At 39.4% G+C, this 23,730-nt stretch overlaps 1 protein-coding gene across 1 annotated transcript in view; it reads left to right on the top strand.

Moving 5' to 3' along the window:
• LOC109910686 (dynein axonemal heavy chain 9-like) overlaps window positions 1–23,730 on the top strand; it is a 419,178-nt gene that overhangs the window by 205,707 nt on the left and 189,741 nt on the right. Inside the window, exons 42-45 of the mRNA XM_048611128.1 lie at window positions 6,059–6,220; window positions 8,117–8,313; window positions 8,423–8,585; window positions 23,107–23,230. Of these exons, the coding sequence (XP_048467085.1) occupies window positions 6,059–6,220; window positions 8,117–8,313; window positions 8,423–8,585; window positions 23,107–23,230 (646 nt within the window). The remainder of the gene's footprint in view (window positions 1–6,058; window positions 6,221–8,116; window positions 8,314–8,422; window positions 8,586–23,106; window positions 23,231–23,730) is intronic.

Below are 23,730 nucleotides of genomic sequence, written 5' to 3'. Positions count from 1 at the left end.
GACTTTGTGATAATTTCTAAAAGAAGATACCGAGTAGCTTGGACAGTTTTCCAAGCTGAATTGTACCCACTAATGAGGTGCAGTAGAAGTCTGGACAAGGCATTCAAAGAAATTGTGACAATGCTTACTATGAAAATCAAATGGGAAGTAGTAGGCATTAGAGACTGAATTGGGTTAACTAGTATTTGGCAAAAGCTGACTGAACATTGATCATCAGTAGGTTGTCTTGTTATCAGACAGTTGAAACAAAAGGGAAGGAAGTTGATGGTCTGCCGAGGTTTTGTCAATTACGTTTTTTGATCTATTTTAATAATTTATTTATGTTGTATTTCCATCTCAATGGTACTTCTAATTAATTCACACACTGGTAAATTGTTTTTATAATTACTAGTAGTTTTTTTGTAGACAGACTAAGTGTTGACTGATTTATATGATGTCCCTCGTTTGCAATTATTCACCATTACCCTTCATTGGCAGAATGGAAGGATGTGCAGTTCATCAGTATTGTGTCAGGTGACCTTTATGCAGCCTAACAGTGTAGGACATGTCAATAAAGCAGCAGCTGGCACAGTCAAGTTTTCTAAGTTGCCTTAAGTTAAATAGTGATTTGAAAAAGAAGTGATATCTGGACTTGGAAATGAATATACTTGTCTTCCAATTTGAAGTATACAAATCAAACCAAACCATTATGTCTCACTCACCAGTTTTACAGGTTTTTCTTTGGATATACTGTCCTGCATTTTCTAATATGGGGAGCAGAAAATGCATCAACTTAAAATGCTGATGTGTGTAGGGACCCTGAGGAAAATGCACACATTTGCACATGCCTTATGCAGGACTGTTAAACTCCAATTGCCAGGTTAACTCTGCGCAGAAAGTTTCACTGTTCTCTGTTACAGTGCGACAAGATAATCATATTCGCATAGACTTGAGTTGTTTGCCTTACATTTGCCCTGCTTTTTTTTCCGTACAGATTTACTCAGATTTTTCTAGCAGGTGTGAAAAAAAAGCACGTTTGGTAGCACAGCTCTGGCTAAGTTAGCTGGGAGTGTCGATGTACTCTAGCAGTACAGCAACCCCTATTATAGTTCGGCAGTCGCCCAAAAACTGCCTGATGACATTGTTAAGCCCCACCCTGCCAACTGCTAACAATGTTCACACCCACCTCCTTATACCTGAGACAATATTCAGCCCCGTCACCGCATATTCTCTGACAATGTTTGCCACCATAACCCAACCACGAGCAATGTTTACCTCCCATCCTGAAAGTGTACATCCCCTCCCAACAATATTTATCACCAGTACTCAGAGCTCATCTCCTGTCCTGCACCTTCTTTCCGAAGCTGAACACATAACCCCTGATTCCTGTATGGCCAATGTCAGGAGACGTCGTCAGTGATATGTGGGGAAGGGGTGACAAAATGTAGCATGAGCTAGACCTGGCCCAGAAGCGAAGTGATACTGCGATTCTTAATGACAAGAGACAATTTCACAACACTGAATGTGACAAGCATACACCAGGCACTGTTCAGTGTTGAAGAATTCCAGTCCAAACAAGGTCAAGCTGACCCCCAGCTAATGTTTAATGCCACTGCTGGTTTCAGAGCAGAAACCACAATGTGGAAGTTTGGCTCTCTTCCAAATTCTCAGAGAAAACCAGCAGCACTCTTACAGTACGGAATTTTTCTACGCTACAAGTACATGGCTGTAATTTTATGCCTCCGCTGGTTAACTGATGGCCATACACATAATTTAGCCCACATAATCTACAAACTTAAAATGTCACTTTATCTTCTGCAAAACATGCAGTACAAGCACACCATTAGACTATTGCTTTATCATTATTTCCTGTTGCCTACTAGTTTACAACGTGCAACTATGATTTATTGCCCATCTTTCTAAGACATAGAAAGTATTAAAATCCTGGCTTTCCATTTGTGGACCAAGCCTTGATTTTTAGCTTGTTCAGTAGCACAAACGAGATAGCGTACTCTCAGCAATCTCCATTGTGACCTACAGTATTTTTGATTTGCCATTAGTGTATTTCACTAAAGGCTGCCTGATTAATTTCACAGCATTGACCATTATTGGAAGGGAAATGCTTGTTAACGGTGATTAACATAATATAGTGCCAGTCATATTCTTTAGGATTTAAGTCAGTAGATAATTGATGATTGAATTGAATGGCTGTGTAAATTCAGTGCAACAGATTTAAGTTCATTAAAAGAATGTTTAACTTTATTGATTGTACAAAAATAATAATACATTATGATTATTTGCCCTGAGTAATTCTAAATTTTGAACAGAAATCAGAATATAAAACTTGGATATGAGGTTTAGTGAAGCCTTAGGCTATGAATGCTTGATAGCTTAATTGATAAATTTTCTTCAGTTTTAAGCTCAGTGGTTCCGGAGAACAGAGTACTTGAGAGATGTTTCCTGACAAATATTTGAAAAAAAAAACTGCAGTATAGTTCAAGGGTCAAGGGTGAAATTCTCCTCCAGGATTTGACGCAAAATTAGGTAAGGTCATTGAAATAACTCCAAGGAGGCCGGTATCCTGTCACCAAGTTACCCTTTATTTACATGTGCACAGGACACTGGCTCTGAACAACCGGCTCAGAGCCAGTCCCTAGAATGAAGAGACTCTCTGACACTCCTGTTTATTTCTGTCAGCCAGGGCTCCCTGATTGGCCCAGATTAACAAGCCCAATCAAGGATTTCATAGTTAATGAGATCACCCTGACCCTGATTCCAAATGCTATAGTCATTGAGAGGTTCGTAAACTTTCAGTGGGATTTCTTTGTCCCCTCAGCACTACTTACAGCTAGTGTAGAGGCAGTAGCTGTATGTTAATGAGGGTGTGGACCAAGACCATGTAAATTTCTCTTCTTTTCATCCATTCCCAACACTTCCTGAAACTGCCATGTGACAGATCCGAACATTCTAGCATTGTAACCGCCATCTGTTTCAGCAGTTAGCCTCAGTAAGGACCTCAGTAGGATCAAGTAGCATCAAGGACTCCAAGCAACATTGAAGTCCATAGGAATGAGGAGAAAATGTTCTGCCTCGTGTAGTCATAGCCTACACAGAGAAAGATGGTTGTGTTCGTTGGAGATCAATCATTACTGGCCCATTATTGCAGGAATTCCTCAAGGTAGTGTCCTAAGTCCAGCCTTCTCCAGTTGCTTCATCAATGACCTTACCTCAGTCAAAAAGTTAGAAGTAGCATTGTACACTGATGATTGCACAGTGTTCAGCACCATTTGCAACTCAGATACTGAAACAATCTGTGGAAAAATCTGGACAATTTCAGGCTTTTTTTGATAAGTGACAAGAATATCTACATCACATAGGTGCCAGCCAATGGCCATTTCAAACAAGAGAGAATCTAACTATTATCTTTTAACATGCAATGGCATTGCCTCACTAAATTCCCAACTGTCAATACATTGGGAGTTATCATTGACCAGAAACTGAACTGGACCAGCCATATGAATATTGGCTGCAACAGTAGGTAAGAGTCCTGGATTTCTGCAGCTAGTAACTCACCACCTATCTCCCCAAAACCTGTCCACCATTTACAAGGCAGAAGTTAGGAGGGTGATAGAATACTCCACATTTACCTCAATGGGTGCTGCTTCAATAACACAAGAAGCTCAACACTAGCCAGGACAATACAGTCTGCTTGATTAGCACCCTATACAGCAACACAGCATTCACTCCCTGGTCCACTGATTGCAGTGTGTACCATCTACAAATTGCACTGAAATAACTCACCATGGCTCCTTCAACAGCACCTGCAAAATCCACGACCTCTACCACCTAGGAAGACAAGGGCAGCAGGACATCACCATTTCCAAAACTCCCCTCCAATTTACACCATCCTGATTTGGAACCATATCGCCTTCACTGTTGTAGGGTCAAATTCCTGTTTTTCCTGAATGGAAAATAAATATCAGCTTCGTCTGTGATGCCTACGTCACATGAGTGATTTTTTTCGAAAAATCAATACTTCTCACTTTTGTGCCTGCATGGAGGTCTTGACCTTAACATCCTTAAGATGGTAGAAGGAGTTAAACCACTTCCAAGGGAACAACTGATTCAAAAATATATTTGATGACCAACTAGTCAAGGCACAACTAGTAGAAGATTTCGTTGGACGACTTAGACTTGTGGCAAAACCCACAAAAGAAGAAATGATCTATTGAGATTGTTCATGTAAGCATAAGAAAATTGTTTCTTACTGTCAAAGAAGTTTGTGACATTTCATTGGAAATGTTTTCCATTCCTATCATCACTGAAGAGCCTTCAGATAACACAAATCAGCAAAGTTTGCAGAAGAAGCTCGAAGTACTGGGATCAGGAATGTGTAGTATAACCGACTTGAGCTCATTGATGAATCTTAAGTTGTTCAGACAACACAGCAGGCTGCTGAACCAACTGATTCAACTCTGATGCTTGATGTTCAGCCAGCAAGTTCAAGAGTAATGTTTTGGTCCTTTATCTTTCAAAGAAAACAATCCGTGCCAGTGACAAAAATAATACTAAGTAAGCAGCAGTTCTCCAGTAACATGATTGAGAATGTGCAAATGTCTAGTTCTTCAGGAATACATCCATGGAGGGCAAATGAAAAGTGGGAGATGTACCAGTTCAGAATAATTAAACTGGTTCATTGATAGATCATTTGCATTAGAATTTCAAACCTTCAATAGAGGGCTGGACCAATTTTACCCTTGACTGGAAATTATGCTGCACAAAAGTTGAACAGAACAATAAATTGCATAACTGTGGTCAGTGTTCTCTTGACTACTTTTATTACTTAAATGGCTTAGAAAGGTATCATATCTTCATATATTTGCCTTTTATTTAAAAGTCTGTTTTTCTGTCTCCTGGACTCTATAGAGTATTGTAAATCATGCCACTTGATTTCACCTTGACTCTATCACAGCTAACCAGCTGATCTTCATATCGTAAAGTTAATGGATATTTAATTTCTTGGTTCTTGTAGATTGTTCTTTTTGAATGTTGGTGTTACATGTGCTCCCTTTTCAACCCTTGTAAGTAATATCAGAAACTAGCAAACAAATGTTTAGGCAATGCACGCGTGGTTCACCGCACCCTTTTTTTTTAGTGGTTTCAAGTACATGCTGTGAGGATCAGTTTTGAGATCTTTCATTCCTTAAATACAGCTTTAGATCCACATCCATTTTGCAACTTTCAATTAGATTCAATTTGCGATGTATTAGTATCAGTAATAGGATTTATTTTTGTATATAGTAAAGATCGACATAAAGGAGCCACTTAACACTCCTCTATATCTTAGAAGCCCATCTGAATCTGCCTTGAGTTATTCAATGGTTTTACAATGGTTTTTATTTATAGTGCTTTAACTCCTCGTGTGTGACGGAGATCTGCAAATTTTTCCATTGAATTTATAGCTGCATTATTTGTTGCCTTTATTTGACTTTGTTATCTGATGTGCTCTTCAAAGTCTCTTCATTGAGGCTGTGGAAGTAATTTTGCTCAAGTCTGTTATTTCTTGAACCTGACCCAAGAGCCAGCTTTTGGCTTTTTTTAAAGCACATGCCCTCTCCGATAAATCTCGGTATATAAGTGACCTCCTTTTTGCAATGAATTGGTTTTAAAGGCATTCTGATTAATATCCTCTTTGTGCAATTGAAATCTAGTGCTGTTTGTAAATGCTTAGCCTTTGGGAAATCTAGGTTTAACAGTGCAGGTTTGAGGCACAAGAAAACATTGAATTATTTAGTCGGGAGTTTTGGTGAATACTGGAGGGAAGAAAGTATGAACATTTTAGAATTTGACTCCCCTCCACCAACTCCCCAACCGTAGCTATAATAGATTAGTATAAGATTGTTCTAAAACAGTGTAAATTATGAATTATTTTTTGCGTAGAAACCTTCATTGACTAATTAATTAGGATTTGTACATCCCTAGGTTATGAAAGGTGATTATATCATTGAAAGTTTGTCAAATTTTTCTTCTTAACATGCTGCTTAAATACTAATGCAGCCTCTACATGTTTTTCTCTCAGGGCATTCTCTTCAGTACAACTGACTGTTTGAAAACTCCTCAAGACCTGGTCAAGCTATATCAGCATGAATCTAATCGTGTCTACAGGGATAAGATGGTGGAAGAGAAAGACTTCAGCATCTTTGATAAAATCCAGACTGAATTAGTGAACAAATTCTTTGATGTATGTACTGCAGATTAAAGGTTTCAGCAAAATATGCTTGATAATGAGGAGATCTCTGGGTATTGAAGACTTTCCTTTTCATTCATTCTGCAAACACTGCAAAACATAGGAAATTAATTTATTTAAAGCTATCCCAATGCACCCCTTCAATGTGATACCTAGCTTTGCAAACCAAAAACTTGCAAAATTTTGTTCCTCAGACGATGCTGTACCAGGTGACATCAATCAGTAAGGCAGTAAGAATGTCCAGGGATTAAATGACTAGAATGCCGCAGATGAGAGAGTAAAAAATCAACTCAGATCTGTGTTATTGATTGTTTTCAAGTGACTTCTGCTGGGAGAGTTAGATGTGTGAAAATTGGTTTTGGACTGGCTAAACTCCTCCTGACTTTGGCAGACTCACACTTAGGCTTTTCTCTTAGTGAGAGTTTAAGACTAATAGTAGCCTGTTCATTTCAATGGATTACTGCTAACATCAGAATTGTGCCAATTGGAACATCAAGACTTCACAGTCATGACTCACACGTGGGACATGAAGACATCTGATCTCTGTAGTGTTGTGAATGGGCATCCCCAGAAAAAGTGGTGAGAAAATAGAGAATTATTTTGAAGCAGATTAGATACAAACAGAAATAATTTTTAAAAATGCATTATTTGGAAACTCTACCTTGAACCTTCTTCCTGTGCACTGAGTATCTTATTAAGGTGCCCCCTCAGTGAGATAGAACATACATCTAAATGCTGGGATTTTCTGTAATGTGATCTTGGAATAGTAATCCCTCCTCCCTACCCTGACCACAACTTCCCTTGTCTAATTTCGGCAGAACTCCAGAGACACCCACAAACCCGTCGTTTTTGCGGAGAATAGTGCATGAATTTAGATGAGAGAAATTACAGGATAGGCAAAAGCAAATTTTAAAAATATGTCCGAGACATTTGTATCTTTGGTTCTTGTAAACTTGTTGCACACAACTGTCACTTCCCCATACCATCAGTTCAGCTCTACATTGTACATAGAAATAATGCAATGTGTGAGATTCAGCCAGATTCCACATTTAATTTCAGCTGCTTAGCCTGCTGTGTTCATCCAGCTCTACACCTTGTTATCTTTAATTTCAGCTGAGAAGGTTTGTTTTGTTTCTTTTCCCAATGTGATTGTTTAGGTGAACATTGGGGTAATTTTTGCTTCCATCGTTGGGCAGAAAGGTAGTGGTAGGGATTTGGATCAAAAGAAAATCACTCGATCAGCGAAGCGAGTGGCTGATTCAATATCAACTGTTTTCAGTCAGTCTCATGCTTTGTTTTCATATGGAGGTAATTATTGCTTTTGTACCTAACTTTGTGAGAGAGGAACGGTGACTGTGTACTGGTAGTGCACTAATTCGGGGAGACTAGGTTGATGTGCCAACATGCACTCTCCTTCAGCGACATAAATCTTATGTCGCTGTTTGTGTCCTTATGAAACCAAACATTTTAGTTCCACAATATTATCACTTCATCTGGTCTTCTGCCAATCTCCATTCCATATTCTCTCTCTTGCTCCAATTAGCATGACCTTTTCTATATTATTGCCTCACGCCACTCGTCCAAAGTATTTCAGCTACCATTTATCCATTCCTGATAATAGTCTGAAGTGTTTAGTGGCCCCCTATTGTAATACTCGCTTGTTTGTGAATCTGTTTCACAATAAGTCCTTCGGAAGTAGCCAAGCTAAAAAGAAAGGATTTTTTCCTGTCTACCTGCTTTGTAGTCTAACAATAAGGCCCAGAAGTGGCAATAGGATGCTGCCCATCGGAGTAAAAAAAAAACACTTCAAAAAGAAACAATGACCTTGATTTAGTGAAAAAAGCCCCAGTTCTCAAAAATACAAAGTGACTTGTGATGTTTCCTTCCTAGGATATGCAGGAGACATTGGAACAGACTAAGATTATGAACATGTACTGCCACTTTGCCTGTGGTGTTGGAGAACCCAAGTACATGCCTGTCCAGGACTGGGAGTCTCTAAACAAAATCCTGATGGAAGCTCTGGAAAATTACAATGAACTGAATGCTGCCATGAGCTTGGTGCTTTTTGAGGATGCCATGAGCCATGTGTAAGAATATACAGTCTTCTTAACATGTTTACTGACCTTCACAGTGTTAATGATGCAAAAGAAATGTAAAAAAAAGTGATCTATTTCCTCCACATTTGGTTTGTTGCAGTTGCCGGATTAACCGGATCTTGGAGTCTCCCAGAGGAAATGCCTTGCTTGTTGGCGTTGGTGGGAGTGGGAAACAGAGTCTTACAAGGCTTGCGGCTTATATCAGTTCATTAGAGGTCTTCCAGATCACTTTAAAAAAAGGCTACAGCATTCCTGACCTGAAGGTGAGTTAGAGCTGGGAGAATCTTAGTCCATTTAACACTTGCTGGCTGTCACTGAATTGAGAGAACACATAACAGCACAAAAAAGGGCATTTTGTTGGTTCCAACTCACTTTTTGCCATTGCAATCAAAGACAATTTGCACAGTCAGGGACACCTAGGGAGAGAAATAACCAGAGTATAATGTTCCAGGAAGAAAGATTCTTCACACTTCCAACTCCCACGGCAACCAAAGGAAATAAACTCTGAACATATCAATCAGACACACATGACTACAGTAGAAACATGGGTCACAGGTTTTTTAAGGTGTCTAATAGATTTTTCCGACCTTTTGGATCAAATTTCCCACTTACTTCAAAAACGTGCTTCCAATCTAAACAAAGCTGTGTACTCAAGTGACACGGATTAGGGAGAGCCCACGTTTGTGATCATAAGATTTTCCCATCTCAGAGCTGAAAAATAGTTGACAAAAGTTTCCTAGCAGGAGGGACCAGAGAGATAATCAGGCTGAGATTACACTTGGTTAGACAGTGATATCAACAGGTTGTGTGGTCATTCTTATGGCCAGAGGTGTAATCAGAGAGTGTGAAGTTGAAAGGCCATGCTTTCGTGCAGTGAGCCCTAGGGGAGGTGATGACCTGGTGGTATTATTGCTAAACTATTAATCCAGAAACTCGGCTAATGTTCTGGGGACCCAGGTTCAAATCCTGTCATGGCAGATGGTGGAATTCGAATTCAATTTAAAAAAAAATCTGGAATTAAGAATCTAATCATGACCATGAAAACCATTGCCAATTGCCAGGGAAAAACCCATTGGGCTGACTAATGTCGTTCAGGGAAGGAAATCTGACTCATGACCAACAGCAATTTGGTTGACTCTCAACTGCCCTGTGAAATGGCCCAGCAAGCCACTCAGTTCAAGGGCAGGTAGGGCCAGGCAGTAAATGCTGACCAGCTAGTGATTTCCATGTCCCACGAGTGAATAAAAGAAAATACCAGATGAGGACGCATGTCAGTATTTAGAGTCACAGCTTCATAGACATGTACAGCACAGAAACAGACCCTTTGGTCCAACTCTTGCATGCTGACCAGATATTCTACATTAATCTGGTCCTATTTGCCAGCATTTGGCCCATTATCCCTCTAAACCCTTCCTATTCATATACCTTTCCAGATGACTTTTAAATGTTCTAATTGTATCAGCATCTCCAACTTCCTCTGGCAGCTCATTCCATACATGCACCACTGTCTGGTGAAAAATTTGCCCCTCACTGCACGAAAGCATGGCCTTTCAACTTCACGCTCTCTGATTACACCTCTGGCCGTAAGAATGACCACACAACCTGTTGATATCACTGTCTAACCAAGCATAATCTCAGCCTGATTATCTCTCTGAAATCTTGCCCTCTCACCTGTGCCCTCTAACTTTGGATTCCCCTTGCCTGGGGGAAAAAACCTTGGCTATTCACCCTGTTCGTGCCCCTCATGATTTTATAAACTTCTGTAAGGTTCTTTCACCTTGTCACCAGCATAATTCTCTCAGAAGGAAGAAGTGCTCCAACCCCTTCCATGCCAACATCCGTCACCCCCACCTCTAACATCTGACTCCGAACATGATGGAAAACCAGTTGCACCATTTCTATAACATGTTTGAACAAATTTCTGTCAAGGGAGTGGAATAATGGCAGGAACTCCCAAATTAGTAAGCCGCCATTCCTTTTCCTCATGTGAGATTCAGCTATATAATAGAAGTTGGCATACCTAGTGAGGTGACTGAACATAAAAGCAAAATACTGCATATGCTGGAAATCTGAAACACCGAAAATGCTGGTGAACTTCAACAGGTCTGGCAGCACCTCTGGAGACAGAACTAGAGTTAATGTGTCAAATCTGATATGACTCTTCATCAGAGCGAGAACTTCTGAAGAAGAATATGAAAGTAAATTGTTATTAGTAAGTAATCTGATAGACTAGAACTTATTCATAGGGTGTACAAATCCCCCAATTATATTCACAGTGCTCTGTAACAATATTTGATTTAATTAAAAAAAGTTTTGAGAACAGGTTTTGCATGACGGTCAATCATGTAAAATATGAAATCTGTTTAAAACTGTACCCTATATCTTGGGAGTATTTGGAGTAAGTAATCTCTTTTTAAGGATCAAGTGGTACAACTGTTGAGTGAGCGAGCTGAGTTGTTAATGGTATAGCTGCCAATCTCAGGCTGTGCCAAGTGCTCAAAGAATCGACATCAGGGAATTAGATGTTATACTTTCTCCTGTTCAATCTACCTGTCACAAGCATGACAAAATTTGTAGAAGTTAATGCAACGCAGTCATTGTGAAAACAAGGGCATCCTACAGCATGTAGAGCAATAAGTATCATTTTGCTAAATTGTACAGACTAGCAGCAGATCCTGTAAACCAGAACTGGGCATTAATCAGCAACAGCATTGGCACAATACTGCAGTCTGTAACTCCATGGACTAATATCAAGCCAGGAAGTCAATCTCAGTTCAACTGGGGGGAAAGGTGGAGTGGGTGTAGAAAGTCTTGCCAATAGCAGCACCAAGCATGCATTGGAATGAGTCATTAAGATGATGAAACAGAGGAGCAGTTGCATTCTGCAACGCATTAAGTTATGACAGACTAAGTTGTCCCACAACCGATGTATCACAGTGAAGCAGTATAATCCCAAACAATTGAGAAGCATGGGTGACAATCATGCAATGTGTAGCAAAGAGCTTTCCATACATTCCCATCCTCGGCTAATGTGTGTGAAAGATAAAGGAAAAATGTATAGAACTATGTTTTGCTTTTAAATAACTCGCATGGCATGAATTACAAGGGCCAATCGAAAAGAAAGCAAAATACAAAGAAAACTCTTTTTGGGAATCCAGACCATTGCCCCATGCTGGACCCCGACTCTTCCACTCATAACTTTTACGCAAGGCTGGCACATTTCAAATTATTGGACTGTAGACCTCCAGAGATTCACCAGCTCCTGATTGACCCAAGTCAGTAGAAAGTTCTTGTGTAAGCATTTCCTGCTGCTGGTAGCATTTGCTTGCTAAGGGTTAGAACCTCCATATTGACCAAAAAGTGATTTTGTCCCTTACCAGGCAAATCGGAAACACTCCCAAATAAAATCAGACACTGCTGTAATTTTATACACTCCCTGTGGATTTTTGGGTCCAGAAGTATTTGAGAGAATTTGCTAAGTTGAACTGAAGTAGCTGTTAGAATAATTTGGTTTAATGGCTGAATGCTTTGTGCGTCTATTTTGGAGGGAAAATTGACAAAGTTGAACAACTAATACCTAAAACCTGCTGTAATCTGTCTGATTTTTTTGACAGTTTTAGAATAATTTTGAGATGCAATAAATCACAGTGGTAATGATCACTTTCAGACAGTTGCTGGCCTTTTCTCTCTTGAGAGAGAGAGAGAGATGACCCACCGAAGTGAAACTGTCAGAGTCAGTCAGATGGTGATATTTCGGATCATCAGTTTCCAGTATTAGTGGACAGGAGGTATCAGTCATCATTTTTGAGGTACTGTAGTTTATGCATTAGATTAAGTCCAGAACATGATGTTCAGTTGGATCTCAGTGTAAACAATGTCCATTTAGTATGATAGATGTTTGAGCTTTAGCAGTGGAATGAAATATGATTCAACTCCCCTCAGCCTTATTCAGGGCTGACCACAGCCAAATGAATAATGCTAAAATTTTTTTTTTTGCCATTTCTTGCAATTTGGGTATGCAAAGAAATGCTTCAATGACGTGTCTCTCTTTTCAGCAAAAACCAAGTTTTTTGCTACCAACCAATAGTGCCATTGGCAATAAATAGGAGAAGTGAATATCAGTTGACAATAGGAACTGACTCAGCTGCATCAGGCAGCTGGTCTGTCAACATGCAGGCTAACCCACAATGAATTACCTCACATCAGTGCGATGTGGGTCATCGGTACTCATGTAGTCATATCCGAACATTGGGACAGATACAATGAGGAGAAAGAAAATGGATTCTCATCATATGAAGGAGTAAGAAAATTTTGAATGTCTGGGATCGGCTATCTTGTAAATCATTTCATAGTCTGAAACTAGTGCAGTGAGAGTTGAATAGAGTGGCTTGGATTTCATAGACCCTTGTGAAGCAATAGTGCTCACTGCTGACATTGAAGAAATCCTCCCACTGCAATTTTGCAGTTTGCTGGACTGTAGATTTATATTTTCTGGACAGTATTTGAAATGAAATGCCAACTGAAAGGGATCTGCTGGTATAGAGTGCTGGTAGCAATCTGTGTAATTTGCCAGTTATATTTCTGTATCTTCACAGGTGGCAAACTAGGAAGTAAAACCTACTGAATCTCTTTCGGATCAATTTAAGATTTCTAGACAGCAAAATAAATGATTAAAGTGATGCATGTACCCTGATGAGAACTGTCTTATCTCGCTTAGAGCAGAAATGGGATGGAATCACTATTTATTCACTTGCCCTCATGCAAGGAAATATCAGTCAGCTGTCCTGTTTCAGAGATTTCTCAGCAAGGTGACTAGCTAACTGTTTAAAAAAAACCCAGAATACTGCAGATGTTGCAGATCTGAAACAGAAACAAAGTGCTGGAGGAACTCAGTGGGTCTGGTAGCTTTTGTGCAGAGAGAAGTATGGAGTTAATATTTTGCTCTGTGGATTCCAAGCAACAGTCATTTTGCACTCAAAATGTTAATTTTGTTTTTGTCCCCACAAATGTCGGCAGACCTGCTGAGCTTTTTCAGCAACTTTGTTTTTGTTCCTGATTTACAGCATCCACAGTTCTTTTGGTTTCTACAAAGTTTCTCAATGTTTTTTGTTTTTATTCATGACTGGTTCATTGTATTTGAGTGGAAGTGACAAGAGACAGGTGTAGGAGGTGCTGGGAGGCAGGGGAGAAGGAGAGATTCATTCTTAGAGAGTCAGAAAGGGCTGAGAGTCTCCATGATTGAATAGGTTCATGGTACATAGAAACAGAAACAGGCCATTCAACTTCTCAAGCCTGTTCTACCATTCAGTGTGATCATGGCTGATTTGTGGCCTAATTCACTAAACCTGTCTATGGCCCATATCCCTTAGTACCTCTCTTTAACAAAAAAAAACTATTCCAGATTTAAAATTAACAACTGATTTGGTATCCACTGTCATTTGTGGAAGAGGGTTCTACAATGGTGTTCATTGGGGTAGACAGTTGGATTAGGTGAAGAGTGGCTCCTGGCATATATGGAGCCAAAATCAGAATTAGAGATTCAGGATGGAAATGGAAGGTAATTAGAAATTAAACTGTTGTGAGAGAGAGAGAGAGAGAGAGAGAGAGAGAGAGAGAGAAAAAAAATTATGGCAACTCCTTTGAAACAGAGCAATCACAAATTTGATTCAAACCAAATACTTGTTGAAACTTGTAGGAGCGTGACCCCCGACCGGAGACAAAGAATGAGGAGGTAGGCGGGATTCAGGCAAGTGGTGGACTTTTATTCAAGCAAAAACCAGTTAGTGCAGGGACAGAGCTAAAGGATCTTTCCCGAATCTGGCATCAACGTGAGAACACGATTATTCCCTTAATCTTTGGCTCAGATCAGAAAAGAAATCAGTGACACGCTCTGATTTTTACAGTGAAATACAGCATTTTTGTACATTTTCTGTTACAGTAATCACATACAACATGGTCACACTGTCCTTTCCCCTTTATTCCATACACCCAATCCTGTGAAACACCAAATCAATGATGGGCATTCCAATGGACCGCCCCAGGTTCCCATGATCTCATGATGTTTAACTGACATTGTAACCTCCAGGCCTTGGGATCTTTCTATGCATCCTATTAATTAGCATTCCAAAGTCATTGGTTATACTCCTTCTGGTCTGTCCCAGACTTGCTTATCTCTAAGGACTGCTTGAATTCTGTTATTCATTGTATTCCATGTGCTATCTCCTTTCAAATTGAGTTATTCCTTCTTTATTTTCAACTGTCCCAATCATGTCTATAAATAATACAAAAGACAGTTGGTTTTAACTAACGTCAATAAGATTTGTAAGATTAATTTCTGTTATAAAGTTAGTTATAAAGTGTAAAGTTATACACTACTTCTACTATTAGCATTTTGTAACAAATAAGTTGCGACCAATCTATTTCGTTTGGGGAATACCAGGCACATTTTTAGAGATAAGCTAAAGTGTTTCCTGAGACTAATTAACTTTCACATCTATCTTTAAATGTTTTTCCCCTAATGCTTCTGTTATACTTCGGTTATATGTTTATCTATACTTATGTTGAAATCTATCTCTATGATTATCTGAAGAATCTTTAACTAGAACCTTTATTGTGAATAACTTCAAAGAGACAACTAATTACTCTAAAATAACCTTAGCTGTTGTTTTTACAGCAGCTTAATGAGTTAGGCTGGCTGGTTTGTGGGTTGTAATCTACACCCTTTGTTCTGACTGGTGCTGTTCACCTAATGGGACGACATCCTTTCATTAATGAGGTCGGAATCAATTACTTGTCTATCCTTAGGCATCCTCTTGTCAAACTGTCTCAGACGGTTGCTTGCAGGGCCCCTTGTTGATCTCGGAGTAGCCCTGTTCAAAAGTATCATTATGTTTCACTTAAATGTTGGAGCAGGCTGTCTCATTTTGTGCCTTTCAAACATGGGCCCACCCTTACAAAACTGAATACTTGGACGGCCATGGTGGCTTAGTGGTTAGTATTGCTACCTTATGGTGCCAGGGATCTGGTTTCGATTCCAGTTTTGGGTGATTGTCTGTGTGGGTTTCCTCCCACAGTCCAAAGATGTACAGATTAGTTGGTTTGGCCATGCTAAATTGCCCATAGTGTCCAGGGATATACAGGCTCAGTGCGTTAGCCATGGGAAATGCAGGGTAATGGGGATACAGTGGGGATCTGGGTAGGATGGTCTTCAGAGGGTTGGAGAGGACTTGATTGGCTGAATGATTTCTTTCCACACTGTAGGGATTCTATGATATGCTGACCAGATATTACAAAAAAAATCAACCAGTAATGCTTGTAAATTGTGTCTATCTAAACTATTGAAGTCTCCTTCTTTCCCACTGTTGATATCTGTTTCTTTCTTGATTTCTACTTAACAATGGAAGTTTAACCTGTCTCTGCTTTAGTTATTGTCTTGTCCCTCTTGCCATTGATCATGGTGCTGGTCTTTTCCTTGTCCCATTAATTATGATGTTTGTCTGTCTCAATTCCCAACATTAGTGATGTTTTGTTTGGCCCCATCATGGTTTGAAGTGGTCTTGGATGTTGCTGCAGTACACTTTTCCCAGATTTTTGGATTGTTGTTGATTTTCACCCAAGATGTCCAAAGCCTACCTTTTTCAGTGCTGGTTGGAATTTGAAAGTTGAAGGAAGGTGTCTGTTCACCTGTTTAGTTCTTAGTTCTTATTGCTACAGATGCAGTTCAGCAAATGTGTTTAAGGTAAATTTGAAATTGAATACTCCCACTTTGTTACCATTACACATTCGTACATCATCGCTGCTCCATAATTAACTTAAAAATGTTCAATACTCAGCTGAACTGAGTTTTCTTTTACCCCCACTCTGAGACTCTGCAGAATTGTGTTATTGTTGGACTAATACACCAGAGGCTTCTGAACAATATGAAAAAATTTATTGGATTCTGAGCAACTGATTAACTGCCTGTTTTTAAAATACGTTCTGATGCAAGTACAATATTCCATAAACTATTGCAAATACCATAGGACTAATGTTCTAATAAAGAAAATGGATAGCTGTTTTGTAAACTCCTCACAACCACCAATAAATGCTCAAGAGGCAGAAGTAGTGATAGTGAAGATTTGGAATTTTTTTATACTCTGGTTTCAGTATCATGTGTATAACTTCTTCAATTTCCTTGTTTTTGCAGAGTCTATGTGAATGACATCTGCATTATTTGAGTTCTTGCATTTATATAGGGTCTTTAGTAACAGGTTTCAAGGAGTTTTGATAAGGGGCTCGAGAGAATGAGAGAAACGGTGATCCCTTTCAAGGTCACGCTCAATATCTGTTGTAATGGTGTGATGTGAGTGACATAATGACACTTTGGGATACTCTGCCAACAGAGAGCAGTGGTTGTTGAATTGTTTATACATACAAATAGCATTTTTCTAATTGGGATGCACGGATTTTTGTTAAATGTCTATGACAATGACCACTGCTTCAATGGAATGGATTTAATAATTGATAGCTAATGCTTTATTGTCTTTCAAAGAGAACATTTGATACACAATGTTGTAAGCAACATGACTTTGTTCTGTTCTGATTCTTACAAATGTCTGCTACCCGTGCCTCTATTGGGAGCATTTCTACTGCCATGTGCTGCAAGGCACCATGTCATCTGATGCAGTGAATCAGAATACATCCTTTTGTAAGCATTTCGCCAAAGCAAATGGGGTTCAGATCACTTCATTCAGCTGATTACGATGTCTTTTGTGAAGTTGATTTGACCAGCATCTATGTTGTTCTTTGTCGTTGGGAGGAAACGACAATCAAATTGGAATTGAAACTCAATTAGCTCTTAGTTATGAGCCAGTGAAGTGGACCAAACAGTAATCTGGCTGACAGCTGCTAATTCAGCGCACATCGAAGAATGATTCAGGTACTTTCTAGTCCACAATCAGTAGCATGCGAGGGACTAACTTGCGTTTTTGTTGCTACTGAGAGTTCATTATAAGGTGATTTCATTTTTGGTGTTCCTTTTCTCCTTCAAGTTGTAAGTGCTGATTATTCTGTACCATGCGCAGGCTTTTAGCACTGAGTCATGTTATTAAGCCCATTTGGGCAAAGGTAGCAAACCAAATTCTGAGTGAAGTACATTGTTTAGGCACATACAACCATTTTGCTTTACATTAACATTTACATTTTCGTTTTAAGCAATTTACATTTATTTTATCAGAATTGGCCTCAGTACCTAAGTGGGCCCAACAAGGAAAGAACAAGCTGAGGTATTTACTTCAAATATTGCTGAAGTGAGTAAAGTATGGAAAGGTTAATAATCCCCATGCAACTATAATCAAATGTGTGATAATAATTTCAGATCATGACCAAGCTGACTGGGAGACGAGAACATTTCTCTTGATCACCAATGATAAATCAAAAGAAATACAAAAGTAGCTTGCCCTTGTTGAGCTTCAACTGAGTCCTTCATTCTTCCAGTGTTTGATCATATAAGAAGGTATCTGGTGTTCTCAGCCCTAAATTTCAAACAGCTTTTGTGCCTCATTCCTGTCAGTGAGTCCTTTTAGTGTCTATTGCCTTATGCAGTAAATTAAGATTTTACGCAGTTCCTTTTAGAAGTCAATTAGGATATGCCCAGGTTGTTGTTAAACTGTCTTATTTATCAGATCATTCCCATTAAGAAAATATATCACTAACAACCGAACAACAACATGAATTAACTGATCCCTGACAAGGCATCCTTTATTAAAAGATGCACCCTTTAATTGTGTTTCAACTCCACCTTATTAAATGGCACCAAACACGTCAAGAGTACTCAAGACTGAAACTAAGAGACGTTTAAATAATTTGAAATGTGCGTATTTTGCTTTTCTGTGCATTTTCTTGATGCATAGAATGATCCAATGCTTCCCTGGCTAAAGATGATGTACAGTCAATTCCCAGAACAGAATCTTCCAAATGTCATATGTGATGGTAAAACTATTCATGCAGTTGTGGGGGAGAGAAGGCACTTATTCCTCAAACAAAGATCTGTCTACTAAATATGATCTATTAATATGTTATGAAGAAGAATACCACTTAATACAAAATTGCAGTTGAATTTGATTGAAATGCTTTTGATTTATTCATTGTCACATGTACCAAAGTAGAGTGAAAAGCTTTGTTTACGAGCAGTACAGGCAGATCATGGTAAGCAAGGACATACAGATTACAGGGTGAAAAAGAAACTTCGACATAGACATACAGGTTACATCGCACAGGGCATGCGCTAAGCAAGATCAACATTGGCAAGATCAGCATTATTTGAAGTTAGAGAGCCCATTCATCAGTCTGATAACAGTCAGGAAGTAGCTGTTCCTGAACCTGCTGATGCTTGTATTTGAGCTTCGGTATTTTCTGCCTGACGGAAGAAGTTGTAGGATAGCATTACCATGAATGTCCATGAGGAAAACTGAATGTAAAATGATTCAAGGGTCTAAAGCAGCAACTCTGAATGGAGATGTTTTGATATAAGCAGGTAGCAAAATTATCCAAGTTAACATAGAAATGCATGAAAGTATTGCAAGTCTTTGGAGGTCTTGGGGCTCATTTATATTTAAATGTATTTAATCTGCTGTTGTTTGTCTGCAAAAGCTTCATTTATCCTATATTAGAGGTCACTTAGCTCAGCTGACTGGGCAGTTGGTTTGCAATGCAGAGTGATGCCAACAGTACAGGATTAATTCCTGCACTGGCTGAGGTTACCTTCTTATGAAGAAGGGTCCCGACCTGAAACGTCAACTAGCCTATCCCACCTCTCCTTATAACTCAAACCCTCCATTCCTGGCAACATCCTGATAAATCTCTTGTCCTTCTTGGTGCTTTGCCAGCTGGAAGATGAGAAGTCAGATGGGGCGCTTAACACAGATAAAGAATTCTACTTTAACATTGAGTATGGGAGGAAGGTGTATGGTAGTTAGCCGATTGAAAAGTGACAATTAAGCAGCTAAGTGAAGTTCTGTTTCTCAAAACTTTCAACCTGTGCCTCAGTTGATAACCCTCTCATTTCTGAATCACAAGGTTCTGGTGTTTCAGTTCTCCCTGCAGAGACCTGGGCACATAAATCTATGCTGGTCCTCTACTGCATTGCTGGTGGCGTGCTGCAGTGTCAGAGGTGTTGTACTTTGGACAAGAAATTAACCAGAAACACTGTCTGCCCCCTCAGGTGGACATAAAAGTTCCTGTGGCACTTTTTCAAAGGACAGTTGTGGAGGTATACCTGGAATTCTGGCCAATATTTATCTGTCAGCCAACATGCCTAAAAACAGACGACTTGTTCAATTTCACATTTGGGTTTCTGGGAGCTTAATGTATATAAATTTGCTTCAATAGTTCCTATGTTGCGACCATGACTACACTTCACAAAAGTATTTCATTGGCTGTAAAGCATCTTGGGGCATCCTGTGCTCATGAAATGAGCTGTATAAATGTCATCTTTCTTTGCAAATGAGGACTGCATTGTCAAGTTAAAAGCAGACGAAAAGAGAAAAGAAAAGCTCAACACTGTTTGTATTTATCACCTGAACAAGCTACAGTTATTTCCACTTGAGGGTATCACACATCTGGCACATTTCACATTTACAAATGGTTCCAGCTCCACATGTTTAAATGGGTTTGTGATACATCTCATTCTTTATGATTATAAATCTCATTCCTAACAGTGATCTGATCTCTGGAGCTATGTAATGGAAGGTATTATAAAATGAAATAAAATTCCACAGCAATGAGACATAATAAATGTCACTCTGGATTGAGTTTTACAGTTTTCTGTATATTTTGAATAATGTCACATGTTTAAAGGCGAATCATTATAAAATTGAAAAGTAATACTGCACAGCACTATCTTTTGCATGATTCATCTTGATGCTGTCAAGTTCCTGTTTATCTGATAATGGAATATCTCAAGAATGGATGTATTTTTCCAGCAGGATTGGAGCAGAAAATCGCTAGTCAAGTTTCTTTTTAAATCTCAGCCCCATATTTGAGCCAATTATTACATTGTTGAGCTACATGATTACTATAAAATTATGGAGATTGTGTGTGTTGCTTAGGCTGCAGGCCCAGTTAGAAAGTGCACAGCCTTGGAAGGATGGCTTCCACTATAGGAGAGGACCACTATGGCACCTTCAACTTGAGATGCTTTCATGGTTCAAACAAAAACCAAACTGTGGCCTGACAGCTTCCTGATCACAGTTAAGGAGAGGGGGAAAGCTCTGCCTCTTCCACTATCCACTAGGCAAGTTAGCCGCAAGTGCAAACCTGTCGAGCAGCAGACCTGACACCCTTCCATACTGCCTTCGCCTCCATCTTGTCATCAAAACCATCTCCGCAGAACTGGTATGGTCTATCCTGCGTGTCCCAATAAAACATACAAAACTTTACTCTTTAAAGTTTTGGCAAAGATCTGTAGCTCAGGTTGTAGATGAGGTTTTTGTCTTGCTCACCGAGCTGGCTTGTTTTTGAATAAAAACAAGCCAGCTCGGCGAGCAAGTCAACAACCTCAAACTTTACTCTCGTTTGATATAATGGCAAATAAATCCCTCAATTTGTTGCTGTCTGGACCCATTCCTCTCTGTTATTATGACTGATGTGAGGAGTGCACTGTTTTCCATGACTTCACTGATCACAGTATAAATGGTTTTACCTGCGTCCTGATACGACCAATCTTATTCTTTCTCTGTTTTCAAGTAAAAATTCCTACAATGAGGTTTCTTTAATGAGCACTGAATTATTGATTTTTTACAAGGCAAAATGTTTTCAGTGAAGATGCAAAGCTGGTTTCACCTAGTTTATAGTGTGAAAAATAACTGTTTACTTGCCTAAATAATTACAAATGCACCCGCACACACACAGGGTAGAAAGAATTAGTAGCTTTCTTTCTGAAGAGATTCACTTTTGGGAATTAAAAAATACTTCTGGTCAATGAGTCATATTGGTGAAAATACAAAGGACAAGGTTGAAGGTGCGCACGTAGTGGTTAGTCTAACATTCTGGTGGCACAGTGGCTGAGTGGTTAGCACTGCTGCCTCATGGCGCCAGGAACCCTGGTTCGATTCCACCCTCGGGCGACTGTCTGTTTGGAGTTTGCATATTCTCTCCATGTCTGCGTGGGTTTCCTCCGAGTGCTCCGGTTTCCTTCCACAGTCCAAAGATGTGCAGGCTAGGTGGATTGCCCTTGGGAAAGGCAGGAATAGGATAGGGGGATGAGTCAGGGTGGGATGCTGTTCGGACTGGCAGTGTGGACTCAATGGGTTGAATAGCCTGGTTCCAGACTGTATGAATTCTACCAGCTGTAGATGGGTATCACCAAAGTGTGTCTCTGGGTTTTTTGGCAGATATAGGCTAGTCAGGAATTATAGTAACAAGAGGTTTTCCAGTCACTTTTCAAGAGGACAGTTAAGTTTCATAACTGCATTCACCACAAAGATGCTCCAGGAACAAGACACACATGATGAGCAGCTTGGCCTGAAGCAAACCTCCAACTCCCCATCAACTGAAAATCATAAACCATCTCAAAGCCTGCAAAACACCATTCAAACAAAACAGCCGTAAAACCAATCATAAAAGCAACCATGTAGTTTCCTTGAGGCAAGTTCATGCAAACAATTATCAGCAATTATCTGGTATAATATCATTTCTAAGAAATGCCTTGTTTTATAAAAAGTCTCAATATGTTTTCATTGCCCTCTGAAAAGAACACTGCTCCAGGTAGCCACAGTCTTTCAAACTCAAGTTCACAAAAACTAATTAGATGTGGATAAATCATAATACAGTACTAATTCCAGAATTAAGAGCCTAACGATGACCAGGAACAATTGTCAATTGTTGGAAAAATCCCATCTGGCTTGCTAATGTCCTTCAGGGAGGAAATCAGGCTTCCTTACCTGGTCTGGCCTACATGTGACTCCAGACCCAAAGCAATGTGGCTGACTCTTAACTGTCCTCCGGGTAATTAGGGATGGGTAATAAATGCTGGCCTAGCCAGTGGTGCCCACATCCCATGAATAAATAAAAAAACTTACGTCAATATTAGCTTTTGTGCAACCTACGTCTGTCTACATGTCACCTTCTGCATATTCTCTGATGTTTCCATCACGTCTTATGTACAATCCAATCCTCTCTGGATTAATTTTTGTGTAACCCATCTCAATTCTGTTTCCTATCAAGTGAACTCTTGTCTATGTGTTATCTTCCATATTACACGTTAATCTCTTTATTATCTTTGTAATGCATTCCTGTCTCCATGTTATTCTATTCTTGCAGTTCAGTCTTGGAAAAGTAGGTGTACTATTGCTTCTGATTCAGAAAGTTTAAGCACCTCTCCAAAGAAGTGCACACATAATCCAGAAGGATACTTGAGTGAAGTATTGGGAGAGTGCTGCATTTTCAGAGCTTTTTTTTTGGATGTGATGTTTAACCTTGGTTCTGTTAACTAACTTTCTGGTGGATTTAATTGATCACCTATCCATTTGAAGAAGAGCTTAACCATAAACAAGCACCAGTGAAAAGCAGATTATTTGGAGTATCGTCAATATTTATCTCATTGCTAGGACTTGGTTATCTGTGGCTAGGACTTTGCTGCAACATTCCCTAAGTGCATTTGTAAAGTATTTAACATCTTTAAATTGCTTTAATGTATCTCTAAGATTTAAGGTGTACTTTATAAGTACAAGTTCTTTCCTAAGAATCCACTGAAATAAACTGTAATTACTGCACCTTTGTCAATAACTTGGCTTCTTTCTTACACAGACTGACCTTGGTAACCTGTACTTAAATGCTGGCGTCAAGAATTTGGGCACTGTATTCCTCATGACAGATGCTCAAGTGGCTGATGAAAAGTTTTTAGTTCTCGTGAATGACCTCCTTGCATCAGGTAAGGCCTGTGTTCATTCTAAGGCAGGTATGTTGCCTTTTAAAATGCTCTTAACCTTCGAGACATGTTTTTTCCATTTTGCGCTACCACATAGCAGATTTCCAAATGAGAATTAGCACCTTTGTTTTAAGTGCCCGATGCAACATTAATACTCATCTTCTTTCTTGGTAAATTAATGTGTTTATTTAACACAACATAGAAAAAGACCCTAAGATTCAAAAGTAGGCCACTTGGCCCTCTCTGTGATTCACTCGGATCATGATTGATCAAATGATTCTCAACTCCACTTCCCTGCCTTATCACCGTAATCGTTGATTCCAAAATGGTTAGAAACCTGTCTATCTCACCCATGAATGTACTGAATGACCTAGCTTTGACAACCCAATGATTATGATACTCCCACTTTAAACAAAAGTAACATGAATCAGCAAGTCGAGATAACACCGTGTGGAGCTGGAGGAACACAGCAGGCCAGGCAGCATTAGAGGAACAGGAAAGCT

This window comes from Rhincodon typus, chromosome 23, assembly GCF_021869965.1.
Source record: "Rhincodon typus isolate 14 chromosome 23, sRhiTyp1.1, whole genome shotgun sequence".
NCBI classification, from domain to species: domain Eukaryota; kingdom Metazoa; phylum Chordata; class Chondrichthyes; order Orectolobiformes; family Rhincodontidae; genus Rhincodon; species Rhincodon typus.
This window is presented reverse-complemented; position numbering and strand designations above follow the sequence as displayed.